Source organism: Petromyzon marinus, chromosome 7 (genome assembly GCF_048934315.1).
Source record: "Petromyzon marinus isolate PM22_M1 ecotype Great Lakes invasive population chromosome 7, UKy_Petmar_22M1.pri1.0, whole genome shotgun sequence".
In the NCBI taxonomy this organism is placed as follows: domain Eukaryota; kingdom Metazoa; phylum Chordata; class Hyperoartia; order Petromyzontiformes; family Petromyzontidae; genus Petromyzon; species Petromyzon marinus.
In genome coordinates, this window is record NC_133673.1 from 13728931 (window position 1) to 13744009 (window position 15079).

At 45.8% G+C, this 15079-nt stretch overlaps 2 protein-coding genes across 7 annotated transcripts in view; one reads left to right on the forward strand and one right to left on the reverse strand.

Moving 5' to 3' along the window:
* Positions 1-3235, forward strand: part of KIAA0930 (KIAA0930 ortholog) — a 35197-nt gene extending 31962 nt beyond the window's left edge. For both annotated transcript variants that reach the window (XM_032949219.2, XM_032949220.2), the window contains exon 10: positions 967-3235. In XM_032949219.2, coding sequence (XP_032805110.1) covers positions 967-1007 — 41 coding nt within the window. In that variant the 3' untranslated portion in view covers positions 1008-3235. The remainder of the gene's footprint in view (positions 1-966) is intronic.
* NUP50 (nucleoporin 50) lies at positions 2718-14752 on the reverse strand. 5 transcript variants are annotated; one of them, XM_076065418.1, is made up of 8 exons: positions 14615-14752; positions 8694-8780; positions 8387-8476; positions 8018-8246; positions 7190-7885; positions 6949-7036; positions 5971-6089; positions 2718-5059 (listed from the first exon to the last, which is right to left on the reverse strand). In XM_076065418.1, exons 2-8 carry the CDS (start codon positions 8760-8762, stop codon positions 4860-4862), a joined length of 1491 nt encoding a protein of 496 aa, XP_075921533.1. In that variant the 5' UTR covers positions 8763-8780; positions 14615-14752; the 3' UTR covers positions 2718-4859. The 5 variants fall into 5 exon arrangements, with proteins under 5 accessions (XP_075921533.1, XP_032805115.1, XP_032805112.1 ...); XM_032949224.2 differs by lacking the exon at positions 14615-14752 and adding an exon at positions 11257-11409; XM_032949221.2 differs by lacking the exon at positions 14615-14752 and adding an exon at positions 10851-11046.
* Positions 14753-15079: the final 327 nt, after the last annotated feature.

Here is a 15079-nt window from a genome sequence, read left to right on the forward strand (position 1 = left end):
TTAATACTAAAACTAAACTAAACTTTTCATTTTACTAGGTATGGCCCGAATGAGCTATATAGCTCTTTTTCAGAAGTGACCTGGCCACAAATGATAGCTCAACAAAGTGGCTTATCAAGTGGCAATTTCTATCAGCCAAATACTCTGAACACACGTTTCTAAATGTGGAGGGAAAAACTGGAGGACCCGGAGAAAAATCCACGCGACCACGGGGAGAACATTCAAACTCAAAATATACAGGTGTCGGGGTCTGGATCGAACCCACGACCTGCGTAGCAGGCGAGGTAGTTCGCAGTGTAAGGATACTCGTCATCTGCTTCACAGTGGATGTTAAATATCCCTTCATTTCATTCGCAGGTGTATACCGGCGTCATGGTCCAAATATGAAAAAAATCGCTCGCAATTTACTCAGTTGGGATTATACATAGCAATTGTCGTCTCCCTTTGCAAGAAAAATTGGCAGTATCCTCCTGAAACAGTCATGGGACTCGGTGAGGCTTTCCTAGATAAATGTAATAACACTCTGAATAATAATATATATCTATCTTGATTTGAAGCTTTCGTGACTGCAGGAATCCATACTCTCTAGTTCTTTCGGTAAAGCCACGTAGGTAGAAAAATAATAGATCACGACGTGTTGACCGCAACACAAGCAATCGTCATCAGATGGGACAACCACAGCTAAGCAGCAAGAAAAAAATCCTTCAGCAGTTTTTTTCTTGCTGTGGTTGTCCCACCTGATGACGATTGCTTGTGTTGTGATCGAAACGTCGTGATCTATTATTTTTCTACCAATGTGACTTTACCGAAAGAACCAAAGATAAATAATATATCGCATAATGAGGGCAGTCTGGGGTGGGATCCTGCAAATTGACAAACAAGAGATTTTGTATATGGGGCAGGCAACATGCAGTTGTATTGAACCTGTGCGCACTGCCGAAATGTCTGTTGCAACTCTTTCCCCAGACATCCTGGAGGTGAGACAAAAGGCTATTCTCATGGTGTAAAACAAAAAAAAAGCCGGATCTTTTGGACCAGCCCAAAAGATGGGATCGAGAAGATATGAAGGGAAACTTTAAGACATTGGGTTGAGCCAGCCTCCTACAGACCCAAGTGCCTCCTCCACTGCTGTGTGCTGGCTTACACACTCGGCCACCGACAATGCACTGCCAAGCGGACAGCTGCTTCTGGGCATCACCTCGATGGTGCAGGGACCCACTGTGCAGCCAAGGAGTGGCTGCCTTTCTATTGCATAAACCCTCGCTCTTTCCACAAGAACTACTAGAAAGCTTTGGATAAAACTCTTTTTTTTAGAACCAACACAAAAAAAATATTTGCTATTAAAAGTTGAAAATGTGACACCTTTTTTGAAAACAGTGGTCACAATTGTTCTTGCAGGGTTACGTTTGTGATCATTATAGTTTGATGACGGTGAGCAAACGGCTGACGCATTCATACAAATGACAAGATTAATGTGAAGAGCAGCAACTTTGAATATGTTAAAGATGTTTCTTAAAAATGTGCTTTTGCTGCTGCATCAGTGGTTTTTGTATGAGTTACATAATCAGAAAAAATAGGCTTCATCAGCATTAGGGGCCATCCATTTAGTACATACGCAAAAATCTGTCAAAATTTTACCCCCCCTCCCTGTATGCACGTGTACTTTTTATACCCCCCCCCCCCACCTGCATACGCACGCCTGACGCACCCCCCCCCCCCCCGAATCCTATAGAATGGCCGATATTTAATCCACGCAGAAACGATCAAGGATTCATATTAACGTGTTTAAGCAAACAGATAGTCCACCGCCGGACTATCTAACTCATTTGAAGGCCAATGTAGACAAATTATTATCGAGGCTTCACCCCCCCCCCCATTTCCTATGCGTACATACATTTTCACTAGACCCCCCCATACGCAAGTGTACGCATTTAGGTTAACCCCCCCTCCCCCCTCCATGCGTAAGTACTAAATTGATGACCCCTTACCGGTCTAATTTTTCTACCCTGGATCTATCATTGCATTCTGACGGGACCATTTTTTGTGGTAGTAACTTTAAAGGTAGTTGACTCATCACAATACGGAAGCCGCATGCACAACTGCACAGGCCTCAAAATGATGCAAGTGAAATGTTCCCAATTGAAAATAAATTACGTAAACATTAGCACATGCTGGAAAGAAAGCGGCTAAAATTGTTCCATTTTACAGTCCTTGGTTGATTCATTTTTGTAATGAAAAGGTTGTTTGGCTTTTTGTGTCGACGCTACGTATTAACAATATACTATAGAAATTGTGTTAAAACACGTTATTTATTTGAAAGGGGATAGGTGCTACCTGATCTTTCTAATCACCAGCCTCGAAAATTATATTAAATCTATAGTTTTTTTGTGAAATGTACCGTTAATTTTTGGTTTACATCCCACGAGGTAAAACGGATAGCACTGGTGTAAAGATAAACAGCCATCGTAGATGTAATAAGCATTAGAGGGAGGATGCAGAATTTTATTGCAAAGCAATTCCATTGTTGTATTTGCAGTAGCTCTATTGCCAATCATCTCCGTGCTTCATACCGTGTACAGCATGCCGATCGGGATAAACGCGCATCGACTTTGTGAGGCGCAAGACTTGACTTCTCAAGGCAATATTCATCACTCGACCAACACACATGCCTCCTGTCCTCACATCGCTGCTCATTACTCGTAAAGGAGAAAATCTCATTATGGCAGTGTAATGCACCTTTATTAGCAAAACATGCACATGCTGTTAATAGAAAATAACCGTGGTAATTTTACATGTTTGCACAATGGTAGCTTCTGTTCACAAAGCAAACTCCCAATGTGGCTGTATTTATCGAACATTTTTGGTTCCGGACACGAGCACCATTCTCTTCATGTAGACAGCCGGAGCTATCGCATGTGAAGCAAGCATTTGAAAAACAAATTGACATGCGATTCACCTTTTGTTATTTCAAAATTTTGACAAATTTTGTCAGTGGGGAAATGCTTCTAATGGGAAGGCTGGGAAAGATGCTGTGAATGGCTTAAATCACTGTACTTCAATACGTTCATTACAGTTACACTTAATTCATCAATGTGCCCTCAGCCGCTAGTAGATTGTCATTTCCTGAAAACATTTGAGGCCGGTTATAAACAATGTAGTGACACTTTATTGCCGTAAGCACTGATCATGTTTTCATTGTAGTTGTAAGAATAATAAATGATCTCGCTAGCAAGAATTTACAGCCTCATGTGGGTGCTTTTCATTGTTACATTTTCAGAACCGGATGAGGTTTGTTTTGCATGTGCAGCACTCTGTAGTATTCAAATAATGCAGGATTTGTATTCAGTGTATGCAACGCATCACATGGGCATGCAAAAAGGTAGTCACTGCTGCCTTCTACTGGACGACCATTTTAATGCAAAGACGTTTGCCATGTAAACTTTTTGTACATTTCATAAGCGAATCTTACAAAGCTTTCATCACAGCCACCAGGGCCTCCTTTATTTGTTTACCATTGTGCATGCCAATAGTCAAAAAAATGTAAGCTATTTTTTTATCATTATGTAGTTACTCAACATCCGTGCAAATATGTTCAACGTTGTAGGCTGCCGAGTGTAAAACTTACAAGTAAAATTATGCTTTTACATGGATGTATCCCCCATGTGTACACAACACAGAATTGCTAAATGCAAATAAGAGGTTTGTTTTAAATTTTAATGAATTTTAAACCAAAATATATTTTTCTCCATTTGCAAAACTTAACAGTCCTTGACAGGGCTCACGGTCACTTGCAAACTCTGACCAGAGGATCGATTCATTTCATTCACTATGCCTTATGCATTGTTGGCTCAGCAGTGTCATAAGCTCCTAACAATGCGAATAAATATAATTCGGTGAAAAATTCAAATTTACAAAAGGCACTTGGCTCAATGCACCAGTGAATTTCTATGACAGTGCTGATCCACACGTCTAGCAGCTGTATCCAAAGCAAACTCGTTTAAAAAGTTTGTGCCCAACATTCAGGGCCATTCGGAATTTACTCCAGTATAAACCAGTACACGCGTTTATTTTCTCCCAGCACAAACATTTACACGTTCACCTTAAAATGTGGCAAACTGATGAATGGAAAGATACCTGCAGGTTAATATCTCATTCGCTGAATGCGTATGCACGTTAATCATGTACTCTTTTGGATGCACTCGGACAAGGGGTTGGGGGGTGAACCTATGACCTGAAACTTCACTTAGAAACAACCCTCAAACAATATCTCCATCATTGCGTCTTAGCAGCACTAATTGTGGAGCTAGAGGGGGAATACTTTCAATTTGGCAAGTCTCATGTGGGCCCCTTCCAAAATAATTTAAAAGTTTTATTTGGCCCTTGGACAGGAAATGGTTACCCTGTCCCCTATTCTATTTCTACTTGGTCAATCCACATGTTATGTTCTGTGTAATTGGATAACACTAAGGTGGGAAATGTGGCCATCAAAGATAACTGAAAGTCGTTCAGTCGTCGGTAAGGAAAAGGTTTCCCACCCCTATTATATATCAACATATTTTTTCACATTAGGTAACGCAAACACGTGAGAACATGCAGCCCCTGCCAAAAGTTATTGTTTTGTCCTCAATATGGAAGAGCCCCCTGCTATATACTCGCAATGGGCCGACACGTTAACTTTTCCTGCTATTATTGGATGATGCCAAGGTAGGTGTGTGTGTTAACATTGTGGCCCGACAGAATTCTCAAGTTCTGTTCTGCCCTCTGTATGAACAAACGGTGGCAACTGCCAATCTGCACAGGAAACCGACAGAGCACTCTCCATGCATACGCGTACACACACCTACACAACGTGACAGCGGCTACGAGCCCTTTTTGTCGCCGATAGCGCGGTGAAGCTCGTCGGCGTCCTCGCCCGTCTTCACGCGGATCAGCATGGGGACGACGGCGTCCTTGCTGCCCTCGTCCACCGGCGGGTTGGGCACGCACATCAGTAGCACGTTCTTGCCCGTGCGCGTGCACACCATGGACGGCTGCAGCAGCACGTTGAGCAAGATGTTGCCTGCAGAGCGAGCGAACGAGCGACGGGGCAGGAGGTCAAGGGGCCAGACCGTGGAGGAATGCCACACTCCCACCAATCTAGATTAAAAATGTCGCTTTTGTAACTCCATGTACTGGTACACAGCCCTTTTGTCAATCAAGTGACGCGCGAGGGCCTCTCCACATCGGGAGGGGGTTGTGAGAATTATTTTACCATACTTCACTGCACTAGTCAGTGCAGGTTGGTTAGGCACAGTACAGTGTGAAATAGGTTATAAATAAATACAATCTGCGTATTGTGGTGACCCATTCGTGCTCTACCCATGATCACCCCCCCACTTAGCTACCAAGAACCGATAGCACTTAATGCATTCCAGGTTATTTGGTCATAGGCATTTGTAAATTCAGAGTCAAGGATACCTACACAATGTCTAATAGGCATGGAGCAATTCCATGAATGTCATTATTCTAATGTTGCAATGAGATCACAATTCAACAAATTAATAATTTTCGTTAAACCTATGTAATTGGCCACAGGGGTCATTAATTCGAAAACACTCAATTCTCATGCACACAATTTGATACCTGTTGTGAGCATAAGAATCGATTTTAATCAAATGCATGGACTGTTCCATGACTAATATTTGATATGCACAATTTGCTTACAACAATGCGAACATATGCCAGCAGTTAACGGGTTTTGTAATTTCGATCTTCAATGTGATAGGATTGCATTGGCTGCGCTTTACTAATAAGTCCAGACATCTCTACTTTCACCACCTTCATTTGCCGTGCAATATTGATTTCAACTGAAAACCACAGCGTCGCCTGCTTAATCTAAATCAGATTTCGGCAATTCAATTACAACTAAGTTAAAAACCGGGGTGTCGTTAATGGTCATCACCGACTCCTAAGTTCTGACTCGTCACTTACCCAGGCTGGTGTCGGCTCGGATCAGAAGCTGGGTCTTTTTGTTCTCCATCGGCTTCAGGTGCAGCATTCCCACTCCTTTCTCCTTGAATTCTTCACCCTTCTTGTAGAAGAGCTTACACCTGGGAAAGCACATGCGCAAGAATTGGCGCTTTCAAACGGATGCATCACTGGGGATCTTTGGAAGACATGTTCAACGTAAACCGTTTGAGATGTAGTTATATAAAACTAGCTATTTGCCCGTCCAAGGACGGGTGTATTGCAGTAAATCTGAATTTTGCAAGCGAAAAGCAGACCGCGACGTGATATTCATTGCATTAATGCGTGTGCAATTTGTAAGGGCGCAGTGACACAGACCTATTTCATTTCATGGTTATAATCCCTTGTTCATCATCATGCCTCGGCCCCCATGTGGAGTGCCGTCAGCCGCGAGTTATTATGAATGGGGGGGCGGGGTGTACATTTGGAGGACGTCACCTTATGATTATTAATGAGGGGGGATGTTCGATGTGGAGTGACGTCACCTGCTCATTATTAATGAGGGGGTCCATGTGGAGGACGTAACGTCGTGAGAATATTATTATTGTGTTATTTTATCAATTTATTATTTTATTCTCATTCTACGTGACTTTACCGAAAGAACCAGAGGACGTAACCTGTTCATGATTATTGAGGGGGGCTGGTCGACGTGGAGTGACGTCACTTGCGCATTACTATTAGTGGGAGGGGGGAGTACTCCATATTGAGTGACGTCACCCGCTCATGATTATTAATAAGGGGTGGCAGGGTGTCCATTTGGAGGACGTCACCTGCTCATGAATATTAATGAAGGGGGCTGGTCATTGTGGAGTGACGTCACAAGCGTTAAGGACATATTCCTGGATGATTATAGTAGGCATGTACGAAATGTCGTGGAAAAATGCAAGCCAACAAATGATTACATTTCCCCTAGTAGAAGGCCCAAAAACAACCGGCACTAACTTTGTTGAGTAGAAGGCGTCGCTCTCCTTCACTTCATTCACGACGGGCTTTGGAGGCTCCTCGTCCTCTCCATCCTGCTCTTCAGACTCTGTACCAACACCGCATTAGAGTTTTTTTTAATATATATAAAAAAGAGCCTCACATCCTTATTGCAACAGAACACCCTAGAATATGCTTCAATAGTAAAATCAAAGTCTGCTTTGCCTGTGCAATGTGGTGCCCACACGCACAACCTCCTTACCCTGGGCAAGTGGCTTTTGCACAGACGATGCAGAGAAGCTGAATCCGGGCACCGCTGGTGAAGAACCAAACCCAGCATTTGTGAATGTAAATGTTGGCAGTGCCGGGTTGCCAGTAGCAGACGCGGTGCCAAATGGAGCTTTGGCCGAGGTCTTTACAAAACTAAAAGTTGCGCTCCCAGCCAGGGGAGCGGCAGACTTTCCGGAAATCGCAAAAGATGCGGCTGAGCTCTGCCTGCTGTTGCTGGCGGTCGTGGAGCCTGCCGTGGCGTTGGCCGCCTGAAGACCTTGGAAGCTGAGCGGCGCAGCCTTTGGTGACTCGGCGTTCCGGGACAGCTTGGCAGCGCCGTCGCTGTCCGAGCCGCTCTCGCCACTGTACTTCTGGTCAATGTCGGCCAGGTGCCTCTCATAGTCACGGAACACGGGGGTGAGGTCGCACAGCGGATTGCCGTTCACGTGCTTCACGATCCAGTCGCGCACCGAGTAGTTCAGCGAACGCAGCTGGTGGTTGTACGTGCCCTTTTCGCTGCCGCTCCCACTGTGGTCACTGTGGCTGCTGTAGGCGAGTGCTGTGGACTGCGAGGCATCCGCTGTGCTGCTCCCGGTTTTTGGCGAACCTTTGCCGGCTGCCTGGGCGAGCGCAGTCTGAGTGCTGGACGACGACAGGGCTGAGCTCTCGCCATTCAAATTCGAAGACGCTACAAGACAGGTCGGCAACACGAGGGTTAGCAGTCTTTCACATCCGTGCAAAGTGGTTTAGTGATATAAAGTCAATACAAATCCACAGATTGTTTATTCCTGGCTGAATTAGGACACGCCGAAGTACGCACCCTGGCTGAAGGGACTGATCTTCGTCTGGGTGCCGCCGCTGGAGTGGAAACCCGACTTTGTGGCTGCACTCATGCTGGGAGTCGTGGGCAGCGCCGATGAGGCAACTGTGCTGCCATTCGCCAGCCCCGCGAGAGGCTTAAATCCACCAAACCCCGAACTCAAGGACCCGAACCCAGATGCGCTGGAGGTCACCAATCCTCCAAAGCCCTTGAAAGTTGTCTTTGCGGACTGCACAAGATAAAACAGCAGACGTTTTTGTTTCAAATTTTAAGTGAAATTCTTCACTATTGGCATTGGAGAACTACAAGGATTTGACGATCCACAGTTTTAAATGTGAATGGCATGTGAAGGCACGGAGACATACACACCTCTGATGTATCCCCCCCCACCCTCCGCCGGGCTTTTTTGATGGCTCGGCCTTTCAGAACATCTTCATTTGCGACCGAAAAACTTCCTGCCTATAAACATTAAAACAGTGTTTCACACACACAGCAAACTGTAGAATGACACTTGCGGAGTAGCCTTTGATAATAATACAATCATGGGCATCCCCCCACAGTGTTAAACAGCAAGAGGCAATTGATGTAAGGAAACCACGAGCTTGCTTTTTTCCCCAACCACCTTAGTGAAGGTGCAAAAAAAACTATTTGATTCAAAGATATCAAGCACTCCTACCTCTTCCACATCGTCCTCGTCGTTCCAGTTGCGGTCGTTAAGCTCCCTGTCTGCAATCCGTTTTGCCATCACGAGTCACAGCACGCACTGTGTGCAGGGAAAAAGAAAAGAGAAAAAACACGTGACCGATGAAGACGCCTAAGCTGGCTTTTGTTGCCACAGCTCTTACGAGACGACCACGCGTTGATGCTTACTACCTGCGCTATTTTTTTCCATCTGCCACAAGGAAGCGCAGACTGGGCCAAATCTGATCCTTGACCTTCATTTGCCAACCAGGTTTAATTTTTTTTTTAAATGCAGTGTGCTCTTCCTTTACAAATGATGTTGGCTGCAATGAAAAAAAAAGATGACATTGTGAAAAAACTGACACGTTGCAAAAATAAGCGTTATTTAATAAGCTACCTTGGGTGTAATTCTGGAAATATATCCGCAGAAAGTAATTCTTACCCCAAGGCCCAGGGGTCTGCAACCTGCGGCACCGGAGCCACGTGCGGCCCTTTCACGACTGCTTCGTGACGTTATTTATTAAGGACCACCGTCTCGTAAAAATTCTTCTTCTTGTTATTTTGGTTGCTGACCCCTTCCCGAGGCCATGCTTATATTGTGAATAAGTTACCACGTGAAAATGTAAGATTATAAGATTGGGCAGACACATTTATTTGTTTCCACAACAGCATTTACAATGCAACAACTTAAGTTTCTGCGGGTCCTAAATATCCGAGCTGACTTGCCTGCTTTCTCATTATTTTATGATACAAGGGAAATTCATACAAAGACCACTTTGCCACAACACAACAGTGATTATACTTGTGTCTATATATAATATATGCAGTCATTTAAACTGATCCAACATCCCACAACCTGAAATAATCAGAAAACCTAACACTATACTCTGGTTCTTTCGGTAAAGTCACGTAGGTATAAAATAAAATAAATCACAATCTAGATTGAACCTAACACTAGCCAATTTCACCTGATCAACCTGGCCAAACACCATAACCCTTACCTGACACAAACTTACAGGACAACGTTACCAGCTTTACAACCAAAACCTGACAGACCAAACACTCCTTGATCCAAAACAATCCCACAATACCTACAACAACTCCACCAAACTGACCACAACCTTACCGTACCTACCACTGCCGAACTTGCCACAACCCAAACACCAAATTACAACACAAACAGGCCCCAGACCAACGCAGACTTAAAGAAAAAAAAAATCTCACCACATACATCCAAACCATACCCTAAAAACCCAATCGGCCTGAAAAACCCCATCAGATGCAAAACATTTCAGAACAAAAGACAACCTAACGAGGCTCAACTTGACTAAGACCACCCCGACCAAATGTAACCGACGGGACTCAAACCATAACCCAGACCCAACTCCAACCAAGACCGAAAACTAAGCCCTGTAACCCAGTCCAAATATTCACTCACCCACCATTACAGCTCATGCCAATCCAGACAAACCCTAAATAAAGCACTCAACCCTAAACGTGTCCCTTAACCGACCAATCGGTAAGTTTAAGATAAAAAAAAATATTTGTTACACGGATGATCCCGTTTAGCCATTTGCCGGCATATTTTACACGGGAGATCCTTAGCGCGAAAAACATAAATCTCGCACACGACGAAATGAATATCGCACGAAGCATTTAACGGTCGTAAACGGAGATACAAACCGTAATCCATGGCTCGCCTAATCCTTAACCCATAACAAATTCTAACCGAACCAACACCAACCTAGTTAATCCAGACCCAAACCGACCCTTAACCCAAATCAATATAACCCCGAACCAAATCCTTAACCATGTGCTAAACCCAAACCAATATAGCCATACCCCGGAAGCAATCATATCCAGTTTAAAACAAACCCATTAACGATACAATATTGCCCAATCAAATCTTACACCACCCCCCTAACCCTACTCTGGCCGATCCCCCAAGCCAATCCCGCAACCCTTAAAACAAAAACCCCCCAGCCCATAACCATTCCCTTAAAACCAACCCCCCTAAAACCCAACACCCACCCCTCAAATCGATCCCGTTTACTGAAGCGAACCCGGCGCGGCTCTCAGGCGACGCGGGGGCTTCATTTTTCTCGCGGGGCCTAGCGCAGGCCCGAGCCGCACGTGAACCGCGGGAACGTACCCAGGCGTCTCTCTCTCGTGTCACCCACCCCCTCTCTCCTCCTCTACCGCACACGCGACAAGCCGCGGTGCGAGTCTCGAAAGCGCCGGGTTGAGAAGAAAGTCGCCGCCGTTTTTATCCGCCTCGTCTCCCCCCTCGACTCGGCAAAGCGCGCGCGGCGACCGCCAAACAAATTCGCCCACCACGCACCACCACCACGCACCAGGCGGCAAATGCCGCGGTGACGTCATAGCGTCGTGACGTCACACGACGCGTGCCGGTATTTGACATCATGTGCACGTTGCCGTGCTGTGGTTAACGCGCCGCGCTACGAACCCCCCCCACCGCTCGCGGTCCAACACCGGTGACGATTATCTAGAACCGGCCATGGGTCTCCCCGTGGTCGACTCAGCCTTAAAATTAGTACCTGGCGCGATGTGTAAAAACATCGCACATCCGGGGAGGGGGGGGGAGAGAGACAAAGGCGGCCGGGCGTGGTTGTTGGCCACCCAACCCCCGTCGTGTACCGTTGCCGGCCTTCATAAGTGCTACTCGCCAACAGCAAACTTGCCCCGACAGTCTCATAAACCTACACGGTGGGACGGGGGGATGTTTTATGTCACGTTACGTGCGGTGCGGTGCTAATTACGTCACGTCGTGATTGCGTGCCGTCAAAACGTCGCGGGCGGGCGTCGTGACGTCATGTAACGGTACGCGACGTCGTGATGCGGTGATGTCATTGCACGTAACGTAGATTTTTTTTTTAATCTCTTAACGTTACGTTATAATTATTGTTCTTACTTTGTTAACCTTCTCAGATCGTCTTTGGGTGGGGGGGGGGGGATTTAGCTTTGTCGCTTTTTGAGCCGATGCTTGAAATTCCACGTTCACATGACGGGGTTATATGGAGGGGGTTTCCATATCTGTCATATATATTCGGTTTACCCCGTATTCTTGTGCAGGGACATTAAGTTTTCAGGTCCATACGGCGTAACAGCTGTTTCAATACGGCCAAAAATATATATTTTGTCTGTGTTTTTCCCTTGTGATGGGACTTTGTAGGATGAACGTTGAAATGTATAAGGGCACGGGGGTGACCAATAACATCTGAATTGGTCTGTAATAAGCTAGGCACTAAATTTTGATTTAAAGCTTTCGTGACTGCAGTAATTCATATTCTTAGCTCTTTCGGTAAAGTCACGTTGAAGGGGAAACAATAAAACAATAATATATATATAAAACAATAAAAATTCTCACGACGTTTCGACCATAACGCAAACGGTCACTGATAAGGGGTTGACTTCTTTTTACAATGCAGAACACCAACAAAAAACCAAAGTCAAATATTTATTCGTGTCGAGCTTCGGTCTATTATCAAATCTGTGCAGCGACGTTGAGTTCACTCAAATTCACCACAACACCGGTGGCTACTGGATCTCGATACAGGTTTTGGGTTTGTTAAGCGACAAAAGTCAGCAAAAAAAATCGGTAACCGTTTCCCGTGGATTGCTAAATAAATTTATGCAGTAAATTTGCAAAGGGCGGGGCGTGGGGACGAACAAACGGCACGGCAAGTGCGGCTCTTGATTGGGAAAGTTAAGGTCAAAAGTTAATTGTGCCAAGCCCCGCTGCGATTGCCCTGTCTCGCCACAACAGGTGGGTGGCAGGGCCTCCAGTAGAGGGCGCCGTAGAGGGCACGGTAACTTTTGTTTATCAACTCTTCACCCCAACACTGACGAGACGAGTTGACTGGGGGTCGTAATTCAACACACACACACACACACGCTGTAACCCCCACCCCACCACACGTGCGACTTGCCCGTCTACTGTGGCAGACCCATTGATACTGCTAGGCGAAAAAAAAAGACATGTCCTTATGCGTAACAAACCGGTAACCGGTTTCTTGCTATAGGTTACCAGGATTTCAACCGAACACAGATGGGCAATTCTCGGACTATGCGGGTCAAATCCTCAACCGCAAACAGCTATGTCCAACACTGTCCTGCATTCGTTGGAAATTCTACGTGGCTTCGGTAAATTTCGATTCCTTATCAACAAAACCGCGATTGACTTGAGCCGAGACAATCCTGAATACAACTTCTTTATCTTACCAAGTGGTGGGAAATGGCACGTTCTTAAGACGCGCCCCAGTCTATCGTGAACATGCAATGGGATTCAGAAACTTATGAAAAGTTTTCACTTAACGACTAAAATCGATACACTCGTGATATAGGACAGCAATTTCGTCTCGTACACATTTTTTTCATGTTGGCCCATGCTCGTTACTAAAGAGACACAAACAAACAGAGTATATGAGCTAACTAAATACTGAATATACAAAGAACGAGTCACACTTCGGGCCAATAGGACGACAAAGCATTTACAGATTATTTAAAAGCATCGTAACCTCGAATCGTGACAATCGAATTCGTGAGAGTGGAATTTTGGGTTAGTTACGTATGTACAATACTTGTTACTCGAAGCAGGGTTTAATATCAACCAGCAGGAGCTGTCCAGGGCCGAGTTCCGGATAATACCCTCAGGTTTTGGGATATGATGCGTAAAAGAATTAAGCACTCTAACTCCACGGTAAGTAGTAAATGTAAACCATGCGTTTCCCTTGGTCACTCATTTTACTCAATAGCGCCCCCGGTTAAAACAGCTGTGTGCAACATCTGAGTCATGTTGAATTCTAGCACCACGCAATACGTTCCAGTACATTTATACACATTCATCATTAGCAGCAGCAGCCACGGTCCATCCACTGCTGGATGACCACCCCAAGCCGTCGCCATCTCTCACGATTGTGCAATGTAACAAAGACAAAGATCCCCCCAAGCACGTGGGTTTCCAATACCACGCCCGACCGCCTTTGTCTCCCCTGTGCCGATGTTTACACACCACACCAGGTACTCATTTAAGGCTGAGTCGACCAAAGGTTAAGCCCTGGGCCGGTTCAGATATTCGTCATCAATGTTCATCGTGAGCGGGAAATCGAACTTTGGTCGGGGGTTATAAGCGCAGTGTTCCTAAGCACTGCTCCAAACTGGACAGATATAATACTATCGGTTATATTGGTACTGTCTGATGCATTTTAGCATTCAATGCGATCCTTCGATTTAAGAGCATTGATTGGATTATTTTGTATTTTCGATAGAAGTGGCTGGAGGTCCTATTTGTGGCCACAGGGATTACGTCCTATTTTAGAGCTACACAGAACATTAACGGTGTTAATTACTCATGCGGAATGCGGGTAACGTTGAAATGTCCGCACAGACGGGTTCATGAACCCCACTTGATGTATTAACAACCATCTTCGGAGTCAACCTTGACAGCCCAGCGGGTGTGGTAGTGTCACAAATGTGCATGTGATCCACCTACCCCTTGCCTCCAAAGCTTTAAATTAAATAAATAATCCACTGCTGGATCATGGGACCTCCTCTTCCCCCCCCCCCCCCAAAGAAGTAACAATCTCTCACGGTTCTGCGATGTATCATCAATCTGGGTCTTATTGTTCCGCTCCATCTCCCCGGTTTACGTGCTCTAAGGGGCTGCGAACTGACGTTAGTTTTGACCATCACCACCACCACCATCATCGTCGTCTCTTCCTGGCCGTCATGCAACCCCACTCCCTTTGCTTAACGGATCTTTACAGGCAAGTCCCGATTAAAATAAACAAATGACAAGCGGTCGTTAAGTCAGCGTAACGGTTCAGCGCCTTTAAAGTGTGATTTCGTATCCCAAATATAACGCGTGTTCAATTATTATAAAGTACACGTACTTACGATTTTGAATGTGTTTTTCCTCTCTCTCTCTCGGTGCGTTGGGTGATGTTTGCATGGCACGTGTTCGTCCTCGGCGATGGCTCACAACAAGCCCTTTTAACACATTCTCCTGCGGAGGGAGCTGGTAGGAACGTTGGGTAGCTCGGTCAATGGCCAGGGTCAACGGCGGCACCACGTGGTGTATTCCGCACAATGTGCCCGAATGTGAGGGCGGGCACAAGCCGGCGTGAGTAGGTTAAACGTTGAGTTTTATAAGGGCACCACCGGGTGACCAGCCCCTCCCCACCCAGCCCCTCCCTCCCCACCCAGCCCCTCCCTCCCCACCCAGCCCCACCCCTCCCATTTTTGGATGCACGACGGACGGACGGACACAATAATCCCCTGTGGGCTGGTGGTGTAGTAACCAGGAGGTTCCTGCCAGTGGGGTTGCGGGAAGCAGTGTAGCGGTGGCGCAGTCGTTAGCGG

Coding starts and splice junctions, on each gene's coding strand:
- NUP50 (XM_076065418.1), bottom strand. CDS start 8,762: ATGGCAAAACGGATTGCAGACAGGGAGCTTAACGACCGCAACTGGAAC. Junction 7,037..7,189: donor GCAAAAGCCACTTGCCCAGG/GTAAGGAGGTTG, acceptor GTGTTGGTACAG/AGTCTGAAGAGCAGGATGGA. Junction 5,060..5,970: donor CCGAGCCGACACCAGCCTGG/GTAAGTGACGAG, acceptor CTCGCTCTGCAG/GCAACATCTTGCTCAACGTG.